Source organism: Vipera berus (genome assembly GCF_964194415.1).
Source record: "Vipera berus genome assembly, chromosome: 5".
NCBI classification, from domain to species: Eukaryota; Metazoa; Chordata; class Lepidosauria; order Squamata; family Viperidae; genus Vipera; species Vipera berus.
In genome coordinates this window covers 78,493,398-78,511,981 of record NC_138207.1, presented here as the reverse complement: position 1 = coordinate 78,511,981, position 18,584 = coordinate 78,493,398, and the positions used below count along the sequence as shown (strand labels likewise).

The window sequence follows — 18,584 nt, the reverse complement described above, 5'->3', positions numbered from 1 at the left end:
GAGCTCTGCTTCCTCCCTGATTAAGGCCAAGTCAAGCTCTACAGCAACGGGTCTTCAAACTTGGCCCTTTTATGATTTGTGGACTTCAACTCCCAGAATTCCTCAGCCAGGCACGCTGGCTGAAGAATTCTGGGAGTTGAAGTCCAAAAGTCATAAAAGGGCCAAGTTTGAAAACCCCTTCTCTACAGTATTGCTTTTCAAAGTTGTATGGCAGGGTCCCATCAATTTCTATCTTTCCCACAAACATTTCTTGCGTTTTGAATTATATCTGCAACAGAGCTATATAACTCCTGGCTCTTGATCTGCATAAAGGGAGTAAGTCTCAGTTTATGGGCATCTTCCAGCATTGGCTGCAGCTGGAACAAAAGAAAATAGTAGCTGTTTTGTTCAGAAAAAAAATTAAGGCATTAAGAAGAGATGTAACCTTGTGTATGCATATGTCAAGATGTGATTTATTATATATACAGTATGTAGAGTCAGGCTTCAACAGAAGATAGAATGTCTAGTTTTTCATGTCTGCATATTTGCCACATACCGGTAGTTAATAAAAATATCTTGTCTACTTTCAGGGGGGGGGGGGAATTGAAGTACGGCATTGCCAAACCACCACAAGAAAATTTTTATAAATTTGTTTATAAATTTTTATAAATATGGGTTACTAAGTACCCATAATACATTGCACATTGAATAGACTGTAATTGAAAAGCGGGCATTTAGAAATATACTATTAATTTAAATTGTAATGTTTTGATATTGAGATATTGTTACCAATATTGTAATGATTGAGTCATGTGATTTAGCTAAATGTGACCTTTAAAATGATGATTATTGTCATTTATGTTTTTTATAGGTTTACAGATGTTAAAATATTAATTTCAATGTATTGTGGCTTGCGAATGCAATATATGCAATATATTATATTAAGCTGCCATCATAAATGTTAATTAACGTGCTCCAATCTTAGTCGGTCACTGGGATCAAGAGCTTTAGGACTGGTGTTGGAGCCCATCCTCAGGGAACTGGCCAAGTGTGTTAATTAGCAAGTTAATTAATTAGCAAGCTCCTTTGAATTAAGTGAAATTTACTTTTGAGCAGATATGTATAAGATGTATAGAAATATACTGGGAGCTCAGCCACAAACAATGATTATTCAGCAATTGAACAAATACTTCCAATTATGATCATTTTTTTTAATTATACTTGGCTGAAACTACACAAAAGTAGGAAACAGGAAATCAGAGGCGTGGCCTATAGTCAGGAAAGGTATGCAGTATCACATATCATGTTTAAATGCTTCATAAGTGGATGGAGGACCTGGACACTAAGGGCATTTTTGCCCTATCCTTCCTTGCTATCAATAGCGGGCCTTGAAAAGCAAAAGAAAAATGTGGACGCCTAGAAGACTTATGGTATGTAAATGTGATATAGGGCACTGCGTAGCAACATTATTGATCACAGCATAGATTTTTAAGTCCCTTATCTTAATTTTCAGGGTTCTAGCTTGTTGGTGCTTAGTCTATTATGAGACAGCTTTAAGTCTTGATTTAGTGTGGGCTTTTTGATACTTGCACTTGAAAAGGGGTTCATTGGTGTTAAAAAATCTTTCCTTCCCACCAATCTGTTTTCTTGCAACTTATCTGTGTGTGTCTGGGAGAGGGGCGAGTAATGAAATAGGTGTTAAGATGTAAGCTTCACCCTTTTGCAATTATATGGTGAAGGTGAATGTGCATACCAAATAGAACTTGCATCATGACATTATGACTCAGTTAATCATTCTGATGAAAACTTGTAGACATTGTTAAACTTACCTACAATAGATGGAATTAATGATTGGTAGTCTTAACCTTCAGCTTTATGACTCAAACAATAAATGCAAGTAAGATGTTTGTTCGTCATAGCAGTGGGACATACCATCATGACAGCCAATCTTTTGGACACCTAGAATGGTAACCTCTTTGTATTCAAAGCTTCTGAATCTCCTACAGCAACTCTTCAGGTTCAGAACACAGTTCTACCCCTGGCTTCTTGAGTATATAATTAGTTAGATAATATTGTACTAGTTAGGTAATATTGTACCCGGTGAGTAAAGTTGACCCCATTAGATCACATTTCACAAACATCACTACAGAAAGAATTCAGCGGCTTTCTTCTGCCATGTAGAATCCATCTGCAAATTAAAATTGCACATTTCAAACTTGAGGCTTTGTTCCTTGTGCCTCTTTGCTGTTCATTAAAGCAGCCCCTTTTTATCCTTAGGCTTCTGAACTTAAAAAAGGTGTAGCTGATTTAAGATTTATTAATTTCAATGAATTGATACAACCCACGATGGAAATGATCTCTGTAATCAATGCAAGCTAGGTATCACCATCGTGATCCCTGGGTGTTAATATAAAAGGGTAAATTGCAATTAAAATTCAAGCAACTCCTGGGGACTACATAGTCAAGTTTGTGCAATTTTCTTTGCAACAAAGTAGAAATGAACCAATCTGTTAGTTGCTTCAAGACACATCAATATTATTAGGGCCAGTGCTTGTTTTATAAAAGAAAAAGGTGCCGGAACTCACACGTCATACAACCTGCCTTGCCTAACCTACAAAGTTCCATCCAAAAAAGGTGCCGGAACTCCGTTCTGAGCGTTCTATGAGAAAAAAAGCCCTGATTAGGGCAGTAGTTTTCATGAACAAATGAAATTTGGTGTCCCAATAAAGTTGCTCAGTTTGGACGATGCTACCAAATTCTATGTCTACTTTTTCAGATAGGCTAACTAAGAGTCTGTGGAGATTCTCAGTCATCCAGGTCATACCGGCAGTCGTCTCAAAAGTGCTTTTTCAAAAGGCAACCGGACTGTTTTTTAAAGAACAAAATGTTTCGTTTCTCATCCAAGAAATGTCATCCGTTGTAATGGGGGGGGGAGAAATGGAAGGATAGGTACTGACAGTTGAGACTGGATGGTGGGGGCATGGAAAAATAGATTCCGATTGGATAGTGTGTGTGGTGGGTAACGGAAGGATTGCATTACTTTGCAGTCATCTGGTCCATTAGCACTCTCTGTGGGAGCTCTTGAGGCCACTTGGGTGTTTATCTTTGCCCTCAAGAGTGCAATTGGTTGTGGAATCTTTTTGGCACTACTGCAAGAGCTGCGCTGAAGACTGGAGTTAGGTAGTGTCTTATCTCTCCCCTTCTGTTGAGAGAGGGCTGCTCAGTGTTAACATAAATGGCCCCTTTTACACTTCTTTCAAACCAATGATCCTCTCTGTCCAGAATGTGGACTTTGCTGTTGTCTTTCAAATGCAGATGAACCACTGAATGTTGTCCTGATGGGTTTGATTTCCTGTTATAATATAATAATAATAAAAAGGTAAAGGTAAAGGTTCCCCCGCACATGCGTGCTAGTCGTTTCCGACTCTAGGGGCCGGTGCTCATCTCCGTTTCATAGCCGAAGAGCCAGCGCTTGTCCGAGGACATCTCCGTGGTCATGTGGCCGGCATGACTAGACGCCAAAGGTGCACGGAAAGCTGTTACCTTCCCACCGTAGTGGTCCCTATTTTTCTACTTGCATTTTTACGTGCTTTCGAACTGCTAGGTTGGCAGAAGCTGGGACGAGTAACAGGCGCTCACTCTGCTACGCGGCACTCGGGATTCGACCCGCCAAACTGCCGACCTTCCGATCGACAAGTTCAGCGTCCCAACCCACTGAGCCACCGCGTCCCTTATAATAATAATAATAAACCTTTATTGTCAAAGTACAACATGTGTACATTGAGATTAGCTGAGCCTTCCCCCGTGCTCTCTCCCCCCAACACACAGTGACAACAAACCCTCCATCCCACCACACTATGTGAACCAACTATACCACACACCGGCCTCCCAAGTCAATTCTGCATAAGATTATGTCCCATTTAAAAGCCTAACAGCCCACGGATAAAAGCTATTTTTCAGCCTGTTGGTACGGCTGGCTATATTCCTATATCTCCTACCGGATGGAGAGTAAAGAGATACCGTCCAGGGTGTGTCATCCCTGAGAATCTTCCTCACTCTTCCAAGGCAACGAGCCTTGGCGATGTCATCCAGTGGTGTCAGGGAACAGCCCACAATGTCTTGTGCTGTGCTCACTACCCTCTGTAATACTTTCCTATCCGCGGCTGTCAGACCAGCATACCAAACCACAATACCATACGAGAGGACGCTCTCTATAGTAGACCGGTAAAAGAGGGTCATTAGCCGTTGTTCTACCCTGTTCTTCCGCAAGACCCTAAGAAAGTGAAGCCTCTGTTGGGCCTTTCTAGCCACCTGAGTTGTGTTAACTTTCCAGGTCAGATCTTCACAGAGGTAGACTCCCAGAAATTTAAAGGAGGAAACTCTCTCTACACAGCCATGCACTTGTGAAGTTTTGTTGTACCAATGTACAGATCTGCACATCTCAGTGCACTGTACTACATATATCACATTGCTGTTTGTTGTTCTCTTCTTTTTCTGTAATGAAGGAGCTCCTGCTGGATCTTCTGGATCCTTCTGGATTTGATGAAGGCCCAGTTAGGATATCCCCCTCCCTCCAGTAGGAACCTATCCTTCCATCCCACCACCATCCAATCTCAACTGTCGGTACCTATCCTTCCATCTCTCCCCCCTCCCCATTATAACTGATATTAGGTGAGAAATGAAACATTTCGTTCTTCCTTGAGTCGGATTGCTTTTTGGAAAAAAACAACACTTTTGAGATAGGCTTAACCAAGGTTTACAATCATCTTCTTTCAAGTTAGCATGGAAAGTTTTCTGAACTTTCTGGAAAGCTCTTGTGGTTTCCCTTCCCATTACTAAGCAGGCTACTTAAGAAGGCAAAGTTGGCCAGGTGCATAACTACCAGCTGTGAACTCCAAATGGCTGTGCCTGCAATGGTCAGCTATTCAGCTTTGCCATCTTTGGCTTCTTAGCGGCTTTCTTCCCATTTGGAAAGAGAAACTTGGAAAAGGTAAAAAGCAAGAGAGTCTGTCATCTGGATTCCTGTGCAATTCTGTACGGGGGGGGCGGGGAGGATGCTCCTTTGGGAAGTGGGGGGGGGAAGGGGTGATGGGGGTTCACTTTACATGTTTCTTAAACTTTGTAAAACTTTTCAAAAAAAAAAAAAGAAAGAAAGTAGCTTTGTCTGTCAGCCTCCAAAGCAGCCCCCTCAGGACACGCCAAGTTCAAGGCCAGAGAAGCATCCACCTAACTTGGAAGCGGCGTGAGGGCGGGAGAGAGGCGAAGCTTCCAGAAAAGCAAGCCAAAAGGTAACGAGTGGAAAGGTCGAGAGATCCAGGACTGTTGCGCAAAGGCAAACTCTGTGCCTCCCTTTCTCTGTCACGCGAGCCTCTCGCGCAGCAGACCTCGCGCTTATGGAGTTTTCCGAAAGGTAACGCGAATTACTCGGTCAAGCACAGCCTTTAATTCTGCTTTAACCCTTTAAAACAAAGAGAGAGAGAGAGAGAGAGAGAGAAAGGTGTGGGCGAGCCTGTGTGCGTGCCGCAACCCGTTTCTACCACCCAACGGTGCCACACAAACACACGCACAGAAAAGTTCTCTCAAAATCTGGCCGCCGCCGCCGCCGCCACCTGGGCGTCCGGCGAAGAGGGAAGGGCGCAGGCGCGCGAGGGACAAAGGCTCTCCGCTCCCCCCCAACTCCACTTCCCTCGGCCAGCTGCTCTCCCCGCTCCGTAAACTGTCGCCTCGAGAGGAGGAGGAGCCGAGGGGAGGAGTGCGGCCGTGGGCTGGGAAGTGCTACGTGTCTACTCAGCCCTTAATACCTACTACCCCCTTTCCCTCGCAGCCGCTCAGCTCAGCGGGAAGCCAGCCGCCGGGCACCGTTTTTCCTCCCTCCGTCCCTCCCTTGTTGCTGTTGGCTTCTGCCTTCGCTCCCTCTTTCCACGCTGCTCGTGTCCGTAGCCAAGGGAACCGACGCCGCCGGCACGCGCTCGCCGCCGCCGCCACCACCATGTCCGAGATCAAAAAGCAAAGGGTGGTAGGTACCGCCTCGCCAAGTTTTGCCTCCGCGCTCTCCGGCTCACCGGAGCGCTCTCCGCGCCGAGCGGGCGCCCCGGCGTTCTAGCCACGCAACCCTCCCGCGCGCTCACCCCACGCAGACCCCTCCGCTTTTACGCGCGCGCATCATCCTCGCTTCTCCAGCTCCTGCCTGATTGGTTGCTGCCCTCGGCTGTCTCTTCCCCCATCTCCAGCCCGGGCAGCAGCAGCAGCAGAGCAGCTGCAGCGGCGGCGGCGGCAGGAGGTTGGTGGATGCCAACCTGGGCGCGCCGCTTGAGCAACCGGCTTTCTCTGCCGGCTTCTCGGTGGGACTTTTGCCGCGAGGAAAAAAACATGGCACTTGGGGCCCGCGGGAGTCCGGGAAAGGGGTCGGATTTGCTGGTGGGGTTTGAAGCGAGAGACGATGCCAGGGATGGAGGAAGAGGGATGTGACCTTCTGCAGGTTTCATAGGGATGCAAAGCAGTCTCAGTTCTGCTGTGGATTGCTCCACGCTTCTAAACAGCCTTGCATTGAGCCTACCCAGTGATCATTCCAGAATAATTCTGGTGTTTTTTTTGTTTTTTTGTTTTAGGGCAAAGGCTTTGACGCGGATAAAAGCCTTCAGCCCATCCCTTGGATCCACTCCTTTGGATAGGTGCCAGTAAAAGGAAACACTGCACTGGCCCTTTCATAGCTCACTAGGATTTATGCTAAGGCAGTCTCCCTGGTGATTCCAGATATGTTGGAGGTACACATGCCTAAAAGTCCCTATGTAGGTGGAAATTGTGAGCATCTGGAAGATTGAACTTCCTGTTCCTTACTCTGCTTCTTCCTAGAGATATGAGAAGGACCTGAACAGCAAGTTTTACCTCAAGGGGTAAAGGTTTCTGAAAAATTTCTCTTTATCAGCTTCCTCTCAAGCAGTTACTTTTGGAAGTGTGTGTTTTCCAGCTTGCTTACATCAGTAGGATCACTGTCCTCGTGCTTAGAGGATAGTGCATTTTATTTCGGTTCTGATTTCTCATGAAGTGATTGCTATAAGAAATATTACTGCAGCATGTACAATGTTTTAGATTCCTCTTATGCCATTGAATTCAGATATATTTCTTTTCCAAATCTCTCACACAGACGTGTGTGTGTGTGTGTGTGTGTGTGTGTGTGTGTGTGTGTGTAGGAGGGAGAGGGAGAACAGAGCTACTGGTTTGGATTAACTTTGTCCAGTGAAGCTATACCCCCTAAAATGGAAATCACCAGTAATATTAATGCATCCATCCATTTGCTCATCCATTCACATTGGCCTACTACACTTTTAAGCAAACAGTAGTAGATGCCTCTGAATTTCCTTCGTCTTTAACATGTATTTGGTTTATTACATTTCTGTTTTGTCCTCCATCTCTGAGCTCACAGTTGTTGTTGTTTTTAAAGAACAAGGAACAAAAGTGCTGGAATAAATAAATAAATAGCAGTTGGCCAATCAGGAAGCCCCCATCCATGCTAGAATAAAGCAGTTTTCACGTCTCTCAGTGATCCCCTCTCCTTGAGGTCTCCAACAGGGACTTTAGCAGCTGATTTACAGATTTGTTTTCATCTGCATTCTTTCTGGAATTCAGAGGATACATAAGTAATGCATTCAGTCCCAGAGGCATGGCCTGTGGAAAGCTCCCCTCAGTTGTGGGACATCTATTTTGTAGTTCTGTGGTTACTTAAATTAAAAGTACTCCGGATGTATTCAGTCATTATATTTACACACGACTGCACAGCACTTGTTGATTCATGTTCTTTCAGGACTAAGGAGCAATTTCTTTGCATTGCACTTGGAGTTTAACCTCTGCTTCCCCTTTAAGCCCTGTAAAATAAGACAGAACAAAAGTGCTGAGCTAGAAGTAAGAGAAAATTTTAAAGCAAAGAGTTTTCTAAAGAAACCAAAAAACAACTATTGCTTTTTGTATGATATTCTCTTAGTTTGTTTATTTTTTTTAGATCAAACTTCTATACACATTCGATAAAATAAGCAGAGTTCAGATTCTGCTTTTTGTCCAGTAACTCAAGATGGTATAGCTGAGTAACCCAACCTCCAAATTTATCTCCCCAATAATTCTTTGAGATCAGCTATACCAGGCATGTCAAACTTGCGATGTCACGTGACGTCGTGTGATGTATCGTGAGTTTTTCCCCATTGCCGGCAATGGGGTGGGCACACTTTCAGGATGATGCATCTGGCTCACGGGCCGGCAGTTTGACATGCCTGAGCTATACTGAGTAACAGTGCCCGGTCTCAATATTACCCTAGTGAATTTCTTGGCTGAGAAATTTCTTGGCTGAGAAATTCAAGTCTTCTGAGCATTAGTTAAAAATATAATTTTGCATTTATGTGGGGAATAGAGAAAAAAAGTGCTTGAGGGTGAGGAAGAAAATACAAGCTCCATCCAAATCTCCATAATTATTCCTTATTATGGAGGGATAATTATTCTGTGTACATGATTTTACTACTTTGTGTTATGCTAACATTCACCCATTAATGGTTTGGTCTAGGGGTCTTCAAACTTGGCCCTTTTATGACTTGTGGACTTCAACTCCCAGAATTCCTCAGCCAGCGTGCCTGGCTGAGGAATTCTGGGAGTTGAAGTCCACAAGTCATAAAAGGGCCAAGTTTGAAGACCCCTGGTTTGGTCTTTGGTTTTCTAATTGCCAGCAAAATTGGATGTCCAGATTTCAAGAACAACTGTGTTATTAGTAGTTTTTTGTTGTTGTTTTTTAAAAAATGGTTTGGCAATGGTTCAGTTACAAAAAAACAGTGTACAGGGAGATATGGTATTCTCATTAGCATCTACAGAACATTGAGTAATCGTAGCCAGAATAACTGTTATCCCTAACAGGGAAATCTAATTAGAAATGAACCATGGCATAGAAATTGTTGCAAAAATCTCCAAGAATCTAGTAGCATCTTCTACTCACAATTTTTGCTAAGAGGCATAGGCCTTACGAAAGTCCCTTAAATAAAATGTGGGGAACATATCCAACACATCTTCCTCCTCTTATTTTCCTCACAACAACCCCATGAGGTAGCTTGGGTTGAGAGACAGTAACCGGCTCAGGGTCACCCAGTTGGCTTTCATGGCTAAAGCGGGACTTGAAGTCATGGTCTTCTGCTTTCTAACCTGATGCCTTGACCACTAGATCTGTCTGTCTATCATAGATCACCTTATGATTGATTCACTCTGCCAGGATGTTTGCTTAGTGCAGGTTATCACTCTGCCTCAACATGGCAAAGTGTGGAGGAAAAGTTACATTTCCCAGTGAAGTAAAGTTGCATACAGTGAAGTAAAGTACTGTCGCAACTCTGCCAGCACTCATCTTTGAGAAGTGCTTAAGTTCTGCCTCCCTGTAATCTGTGTCATAGCTAACAAAAGTTTAAACCAGAAGCTGTAAGTAATCCACTTATCAAAATGTATATCTTAGGAACTGGAGGGAGAGAATTGTAATACTGTAAGGATCCAAGATCCATTATCATCATCATCATCATTGTGAACCATGGTGGCACAGTGGTTAGAATGCAGTGTTGCAGTCTAACTCTGCTCACTGCCAGGAGTTCGATTCCTTCGATCCTGGCAGGCTCAAGGTTGACTCAACCTTCCATCCTTCCAAGGTTGGTAAAAAGAGGACCCAGATTGATGAGGGCAATGTGCTGACTCTGAAAACCACTTAGAGAGGGCTATACAGTACCATGAAACGACGGTATATAAGTCGAAGTGCTGTTGTTATTGCTATTGCTATCATCATCCCAATCATCATTATCCAGAATGCCCTGTTGCATTCATTCCTTAAATGACATCACTTCAGTTCATTGACTTGTATGTCTTTATCTTTGGTACAATGCATTATATAGTTATTGCATAGTCCTCTTTTCTTTCAGCATTATCATGGTTTTGTTTAGAGTGAGCTTGCTCTAGCCCAGGGGTAGGCAACCTTGGCTCTTTTATGACTCGTGGACTTCAATTCCCAGAATTCTTGAATTCTGGGAGTTGAAGTCCACGAGTCATAAAAGCGCCAAGGTTGCCTACTCCTGCTCTAGCCTAAGAAATCCGCTAATTGTATTAGCTTCCCTATTCATATTCAGCTTCATTGTTTCGTTGATTGATATTGTAGGGTTAATGTGTTACGTATTTGTCTGAGCCTTCTTACTTTTGAAGGCTCATACAATTAAATTTACTATGTGCAGGATAGCCACCAAACTAGATAATGTTTATTTTTATTTATCTGATTTCTATTAGGAGGGTTGGAAATACAATTGAAATAATTAAACCAGATTGGAGCTTTTAGAAAACATGAAGAAAAGCTACTTTTTCTTAGGAAACTGTGTATGGTTTTGATGACCCTATTGTGAAGATTCATGAACATACACTTTCAGATTTCAGTAATTATTTGAAATTATGAAACTAAAATAAAAAAAGATTTATGAACCATATTTATCTTTATTCTGGATGCCGTATTCACTATGTGGGATGGTCAGAAAGTGATGCATTTTCTTATAGTTAAATAGCATTTTCTTATAATTAAATAATATAATTAAACAATCATTGTTTCATGTGGTACATGTTTTTTAAACAAAATTGACCTTAGATTATACATGCCCTATGCAATTTTTTAAACAGAGTTCCAAACATTAGGCATGAAAATTACTGAAAACATTATTTTGGGTGTAACATAATAAAAATTAAGTTCCATCAATAATGTTTTGTTGTTTTTAATCCAATCCCTCCATAGAACAAACACATAGTTTAAAAAATACACTCCATCTTTCCTGGTGACCTGCATCACTTAGCCAACAATTTTTTTAAGTGCTTCCTGGATAAGGACCTTACTCAGGTAAACATAAATCAGGATGTTTAAGTGCTATGAAAACAATGCAATTTAAAACAATTTACATTTGGGTTGGTTTCTAATCAACATTTTTTCTCTTGGGTATATTGATGGTCATTGACCAGGAAGCTCTGTTGTTTAAAATGGGATTAACAACTTTGTTGTTTAAAATGGGATTAACAAATACATTCTAGACCTGCTTGTAAAGAAATGTGTCTAAAGTTGGCCAGGTTTTATTATGCTACTATAATAATCTCTGAAAGGGATGTGGTGGTTCAGTGGGTTAGGACGCTGAGCTTGTCGATCAGAAGGTCAGCAGTTTGGCAGGTCGAATCCTGAGTGCCGCGTAACAGACTGAGCGCCTGTTACTCGTCCCAGCTTCTGCCAACCTAGCAGTTCGAAAGCATGTAAAATTGCAAGTAGAAAAATAGGGACCACTACGGTGGGAAGGTAACAGCATTCCGTGCACCTTTGGCATCTAGTCATGCCGGCCACATGACCACGGAGTCATCCTTGGATAAGCGCTGGCTCTTCGGCTTTGAAACGGAGATGAGCACCGGCCCGCATGTGATATGGAAAACAAATCAATTTTCCTTCCTTTCAATTGACTAAGCTGGAAATAAATTACCGGTAAATTCGTTTATTTATTATTTTAATGTTGCCAAGAAGAACAGGTTTGGTTTCAATTAAGATGGTCATTTTGGAGAAACCTTCCCCAGTGTGATGTTTTCTGAAGATGATTTCAAATTTCTTGGTAACTTTGGGTATTTGGAAATTAAAATACAATACATTTCAAAAGCAAAGTCAGACAAGGCTATTTGGGAAACATCTCAAGATTTCTGTCCTTTGTAACATTTAGCAACACCATATCTATGGCATTGAGCATTGCCCAATAATCAACAATATGAAGGGAGGGTTGAGAAACGACACCATGTAGTATTGCCACAACATACCGTAAGCTGTGCCTTAAATTCAAAAGAGAATGTGAGCGTTTTTAATTGTAGTGTCACATTTTCGGTACACGGAGTGTGTCACATTTCATTTCCTGTGTTTTTCTCATAACAGCTGGTGAGGCAAACTAGGCTGAAAGTGCTTTGCTCACTGAGCTACGTGACTGCACAAAAATAAGAATCATAGTCTTGGGAATGTAAACCTAGATTCCTAAATACTTTTGGAACATTCATGTTCATTGTAGAATATTTTTTGTTTTATATCAGAGAGGTATACATAGAATAACAGACTCAATTAAATACATATTTCACCTAATTATGTAATGCTCTGTCCAAATTCGGGCTAACAAAATATTTTATAGAACCCATATGAATTTTCTCTTTTTCCACCCACATGGAATTCTAACCGTAAAATTATGAACGATTCTTTTATTAACCATTGGTCTCTTTTTGTAAATTTCCAATGGTCCACCTTTGAGAGGCCGTTTGATGCAGTGGTTAAAGCATCAGAGTAGAATCTAGAAAATTGTGAATTCTAGTCCTTCCCTGGGCACGAAGCCCGTCGGAGTGACTTTAGGTGAGCCATTTTTTTCCCCTCAGCCCTAGAAAGAAGTCGGTAAGGACAAACCACTTCCAAAATCTTGACAAGAAAAGAAGTCTCGAAGAGTCAGCACTAACACAAAGGTAAAAGAAAGAAAGAAAAAAGAGAGAGAGAGGAAAGGAAAGGAAAGTGAAGAAAGAAAGAAAAGAAAGAAAGAGAGAAAGAAAGAAAGAAAGAAAGAAAGAAAGAAAGAAAGAAAGAAAAAAAAAGAAAGAGAAAGAAAGAAAGACCCACCTTGAAAATAAAGATCCATATTTCAGAGGAGCTTTCAAAACTAGAGCTAGGTGTTAAATTTAGGATTCTGTGTATCATCAAAAGAAGTATGTCTGATCTTCTGGATAGACACTTTCACCAGCCAGAGAGAAGTTTTGAAATAACTGCGGTAAACCATATATGTAACTAGAAACTGTCCCTTCGTTACCGTTTTATGGTTTGCACAATTCAGGCATTCATACCTTGCTTTTTCCACTCGAATTTCTGTGTTGGGAGCCTCCTCTTTAATTCTTTTTTGATACTTCTTGGGAGTATATTGAAGGGAGGATTGTAGTTGCAGAGTTAACTAGCGAGCATCCAGAAATGCCTTTTAAAATGTATTTTTTGGAATTGGTATCTTAAAAGTAGACAATTACTCAAATGCATAGTGTTCACAAGAAAAGATAGGTGGCAGCTATCTGCAATAGTATGTTTTTTTAGGTTACAAAGCCTTGCAAGGTATGAGTTAGGCTACTTTTGAAGGAATGATAACAATTCTGAAAATAATGAAAATGCTCAGTATTCAGAAGAATGAGTAGCTCGGTGAATAAGCTATGTTATGAAACATACAGTAGCACTGAAAGTATAAGTGTTGTAAGGACCCAAATGACACAACCTTGAGAAACGATGGCCTTTCACATATTGCGATGTTGATTTGAGGAAAACTCCAGTGCAATGTGTATGACAACCATGACCTGGATGACTGAGAATCTCCATAGACATCTCCCTCTGGTGATCAGTCCCGTAGAGCAAGGGTCTACTTGCCACTTTATGACTAGTGGACTCCAACTCCCAGAATTCCTCAGCCAGCATGAGGAATTAACAGTTTGAAGTAATTGACAAAGTCATAGTAGATATAGAAGCAGATTGCTTATCTGTTCAGGAGTTAACTCATGGAATCTGCAAAAGTATCAATGTTTTATATACTTGTGCTTATAGAAACCTATCTCTATCTAAAGGGGAAATGGGCCTCAAGATTGTGATCTCACTCCGTTTAGTCTGATCCCTTTTTGCATCATAGTTCGTGGAAATCTTAGCCTTTCCCTTTAATATGATTCAGCAGTATTTCAGTAGCAGCTAAAGTGCTGGGCTAGACAGAAAATTAATCCTTTCTTAACCATGAAAGTCGGCTGGGTGTTTTTGAGCCAGTTACTCTTTTGCAGGCCAACCATTTTATAGGGTTGTGGGGAAAATAAGAGGCAGGAGCATTTACTCTCTGCTGAACCAAAAATAAAAGTGGGAAGAAAATCTAACAATAAACTAACTTGAGTCTGACTAGGATTCCTTGATTAATCAGGGTTTTGAAGCTAGCTGCAAATAATAAAATATTTAGGGTGCAGTTTGAAGGAACAACATTATAAAAAGTATAGCTGAGGGGGGAAAAATTATTGGACAATGTTTTCACTGGGATCCATCAAAAAACCACCGAAGACGATGAGTCTTTGAAAATTCTCTTCATTGGTACAAAAAGGTGGCTAGGAAAAAAATGACTACAAATGTTTTTAAAAATGGTCCAGAAACTCCACTCAAGATTATAAATTGCAGTTTAAATTGTCAGACAATGGAGATTGTTGGTTCCCTCGCAGTGTGGGATTGTGTTTAAGAGGTTAGACTAGTACAGGGGTCTTCAAACGTGGCCCTTTTATGACTTCTGGACTTTTCAACTCCCAGAATTCGTCAGCCAGTGTGCCTGGCTGAGGAATTCTGGGATTTGAAGTCCACAAGTCATAAAAGGGCCAAGTTTGAAGACCCTTGGATTAGTAAAAAGGAGATTCAGGTTGTAGTTAACTTCAGCCACAGAATGAATGAATAAAAATCCTCCTTCTCACCATTATGGGTGTTCTGTGTCTTCCTCAATCTCAAGTCCTCTACCAGAGGGCTGGGAGTTTGAGGGTTCTCTGCCGCATCTTAGCTGTTCCTAGCACTGCACACTTTTTGACAGAGAGCTCTGATGTTGTTCCTGGGATCTGTTGGAGTCACTCCTCCAGTTTAGAAGTCACAGCCCTGATTGCTCCTCTCACCATTGAGACTACTTTGGCCTTTACTTTCCACCTATTCTCTAGTTCAGGGGTCTCCAACCTATGGGCTGTGGCCCAGTGCGCATTTGTGCATGAGTGTGGATGCTAGCACCGCTGCCAGCATCACGCGGGCTCTAGCGGCCCATTTGCACATGTGCCCAGGTGCCAGTGGCCTGCTTGAAAATGTGCATGGGTGCCAGAGGGTGCGGCAGCCTGCTTGTGCATGCATGCACGCTACCGCCACCATCGTTTGTGTGCCGATTTGCACATGTGGGGCCACATGTGCACTCATTTCCCTGCCCCTCCCTTTCCTTCCTGGCTGCCAAGCCGGAAAGGTTGGGGAGCTCTGCTCTAGTTCCTCCTTCAGGCCCTGGTACTTCCTCACCTTCTTATACTCCTTCCTTATATTGCTGACACTTGGCACTGCTACATTTATCATCACTACTGTCTTCTGGTCGTTGTCTCTTATCATGATGTCTGGTTGATTGGCCAGTACCTGCCTGCCTGTCTGCATCTGGAAGTCCCACAGGATTGTTGCTTTGTTATTCTCCACAACCTTCTATGGAATGCCCCATCTTGACTTGAGCGGGTCTAGCCTCTGTACACTGTGCAGATGTTCCTATACAAAATGCCAGCTTCTTGGATGTGTCATTCAGGGCATATGTTCTTCCTGCCTGCATCTTACACCATGCCTCTATGTGTTGGATTGTCTCTGAGGCCTTTCTGAATAGTCTGCACCTTGGGGCCTGTCTAGTTTGGTAAACCCCTGCTCCTTTGGATCTGGTGCCTAATGCCTGTTCTTGTGCTTCTAGGATCAGTGCCTCAGTGCCGTCTTTTAGTCCAGCCACTTGTAAGATTTCCTGATGTCTACCACCTTAGTTATCTGTTGATGATACTTTCCGTGCAGACTCTTGTTTTGCATGGCACGTCCTTCGCTTGATTTTCCTCCCATGTCTGCTGCTGCTTCATGCTTTTTCTGAGCAGCTCATCTTCAACTGCCATCTAACTGATGTACTCCTGCATGCTCTGGGTTTTATCCAGGACAGTGGCTTTGACACTCACTAGACCCCACTCATCCTCTTTCTGGCTGGTGTACATTTTCTGGGTGTTGGACTTGTTGTGAGGAGTTTCTGGGTCTTCACATCATCAGCTTCTGTGTCCTTCTTTGGTTAGCTCACTATACCAGCAGGTATCTGACTGACTGAGAGGGCATAAATTGTTATGGGCTGGTTCTTCCCACTTAGTTGGCTCTTCAGTTGACTTGTACTTTGGTGGTACTTGGATGTTGCTGTCTTTCTTACCTTCTCATTGTGAATCCCATGTGTGGGATATCAAGATGCTTATAACTGGTCTGTATGTCTGCTATGTGGGCCACTGATAGTTCCACTCCATCCTCTCTTGATTACCATCTGGCCATATTTCTTCAGTCCAAATGACATTCTAATGTTCTCACTGTAGCTTTGTGCTAATAGGATCAGTGAGTCAGTGTTTTAGTCACTCTTAGCATATAGCTTACTGACATCCATTTAGAGCAGAGGTCCCCAACCAGGGGTACCAGGGACCGGTTCTGTGGTGAGAAGTTTTTTCACGGACCGTAGGGGGTGGTGGTTTTGTGTGCTGCCTGCATCCCACAGATGGGGCTTTGCTTGTTTGTGTGGCCCAGTTACTGGCATGCCACAGCTTGGTACTGGTCCACGGACCGGGGATCGGGGATCCCAGATATAGAGGAGGTGGCTGATATATAGTTATACTCTTGAAAATATATCTGTATCCACTTCTTGTCGGGTATATGGCAGAGGGCATTCAAGCCTATGCAGAAGAGCAGTGAGGACAGTGCATCAGCTGGTATATGACCCATTTGAGGGCCAGTTGTTTGAGCTGTCTTGAGTTGCTTCTATTGTTGTCTTCCATAATCCCATATAGTTCTTGAGGAAGATCCTTAGTGTTCTGTTGAGTTTGTATAGCTGTTGTTTATCTCTATGCTGTCTATATACCACTCAAAAAAGACATTCAAAAAGCCCCCCAAAAAACGCTCCTTACGTAATCAATACCTGTATGAGCAGAGACTAACACCAACATTAGCACTAGACCAACAATCGAGAAGTAGACAATATCCTGATCAAGAAGCTTCCAATGCAGACAAACAAGCTAACAGTCAATAACAGCTTGATCAAGGAACCAAGAAGACTTCTCTCATCAAGACTGAAAGGGCAAGCGTCTAATATATATAATAAAAGCAAACCCCACTTGATTACTAGCACTGATGATGTTGCCTAGTTTGGTAATGAAATGTCTTCAAGAAAACAACCAAGTTCAGAGAGAACCAAGGACCTCACAGTTTAATCCTAAGGCACAAATATTCTCTTCTGTCGGTACATACGCATACACATTTGCCTTCAAGTCAATATTAACTCCTGGCGACTCCAATGACACATCCCTGCAGTTTTCTTGGCAAGATTTCAGAAGTGGCTTACCCTTGTGTTCTTCCCAGGATTGAGAAAGAGTGGACAGTTGAAGGCCACCTAGCTGGCTTTGTACTAAAGGCAGAACTAAAACCATAGTCTGCTGGTTTCTAGCTAGTGCTTTAATTAATACATCAAACTGATTCTTTAATAAGAATTAGTCATTGATAAAGTCGGCATCAAGCATCCAGAAATTTGTCCTAAATATTGCCAGTGTGTGAGACAGGGAAGTAAGAGAGAAACTGGCTGCATCTGAAATCTCTGCCTTGTTATGGATAAAACAGTAAACACATAATTAAACATGCACACACTGTTCTCAAGTTATTGCAGATATGAGACAAATGGCATTACTCTTTCAAGGTCAGCTGAATTCCTTGAGGAAAAAAATGTTTTCTTTGAACGGGATTATTCCTAAGAAGTCTTTGCTAATTCAGACACTTAATTTGAATTAGCTAAATCAAACTTTTAATTAACATTGAATTAATTAAGCAGTTAGAACATTCATTTTTTGTAATAAACAGCAAAGCATATTATAATGAAGGGTAAGTTATTTATATATTTTTCTTTGCTATGTTCTCATGCTTTATTTTTATATTCTCTTTTTTGCACTTTTTTATAATTGCATTGGTTTTTATTTGTATAATAGAAATGCTTAGAAGATTGAAATTATTACATCACAACTGTACATTGCAATTTCACATGATGGAATTTTTGATGCCAAACCTACGAAGGCCATATTTCTAGTCATCTCACAACAGACTCCAGCTACAGTGAGACCACAGACAGAAGCTCTCCAGTTCATCACTGATGTCCATTGAAAATTATAATAATGTTGTGTGTACACTCTGCCTTACTTAACAAGTAACACTTTCTTCTAAATTTTCCCAAAGCTTGGTCCGTGACCTTCCACACATGATGGTTTAGTATTATGTATGAACTAAGACGTTGTGACTTGTTCAATAGCATGATTTAAACATTTTGGCTTATTCTTTATATGTGACTGCAGTATATCTAACTGTGAAGCTTATTTAAGGCTGATTTTGCCTGAACACTGCACTTAAACGTCCGCAGCCTAAAAGCAGGAAGTTTATTTTTACTGGTTTGCAAGAGTATCGTACCAGGAGAAGATACTTAACATAATGTCTTCCAAACAGATGGATAATCATAAAGACTGTTTTGTCTACTTTGAGTTAACATAGAGATAACAAAGATAATATTCTGTGATGGGTCACTGTTGGACAAAGGCGAATCGAGTTGAATCTCAGGCTCGTTTAAGGTAGTGAGGAAAAGAGGGAAAGGTTCATGGTTCCTTAGCAATACAGGGCATGCTTTGTAAGCACACTTGGTGCTTGGCGTTTCCAGATAGAAGTGGTGAATGCCTCAGTACTGAATAACATGGCAGTCCTGAACAAGCGCAATCAATGGACTGACTGATTTAAGTGGTTT

The 18,584-nt window shown here is 41.9% G+C and overlaps 1 protein-coding gene across 2 annotated transcripts in view; it reads left to right on the top strand.

Annotated features, from left to right (window-relative positions):
- The first annotated feature begins 5,786 nt into the window (after window positions 1–5,786).
- PAPSS2 (3'-phosphoadenosine 5'-phosphosulfate synthase 2) overlaps window positions 5,787–18,584 on the top strand; it is a 43,041-nt gene continuing 30,243 nt past the window's right edge. For both annotated transcript variants that reach the window (XM_081328210.1, XM_081328209.1), the window contains exon 1: window positions 5,787–5,995. In XM_081328210.1, coding sequence (XP_081184336.1) covers window positions 5,969–5,995 — 27 coding nt within the window. In that variant the 5' untranslated portion in view covers window positions 5,787–5,968. The remainder of the gene's footprint in view (window positions 5,996–18,584) is intronic.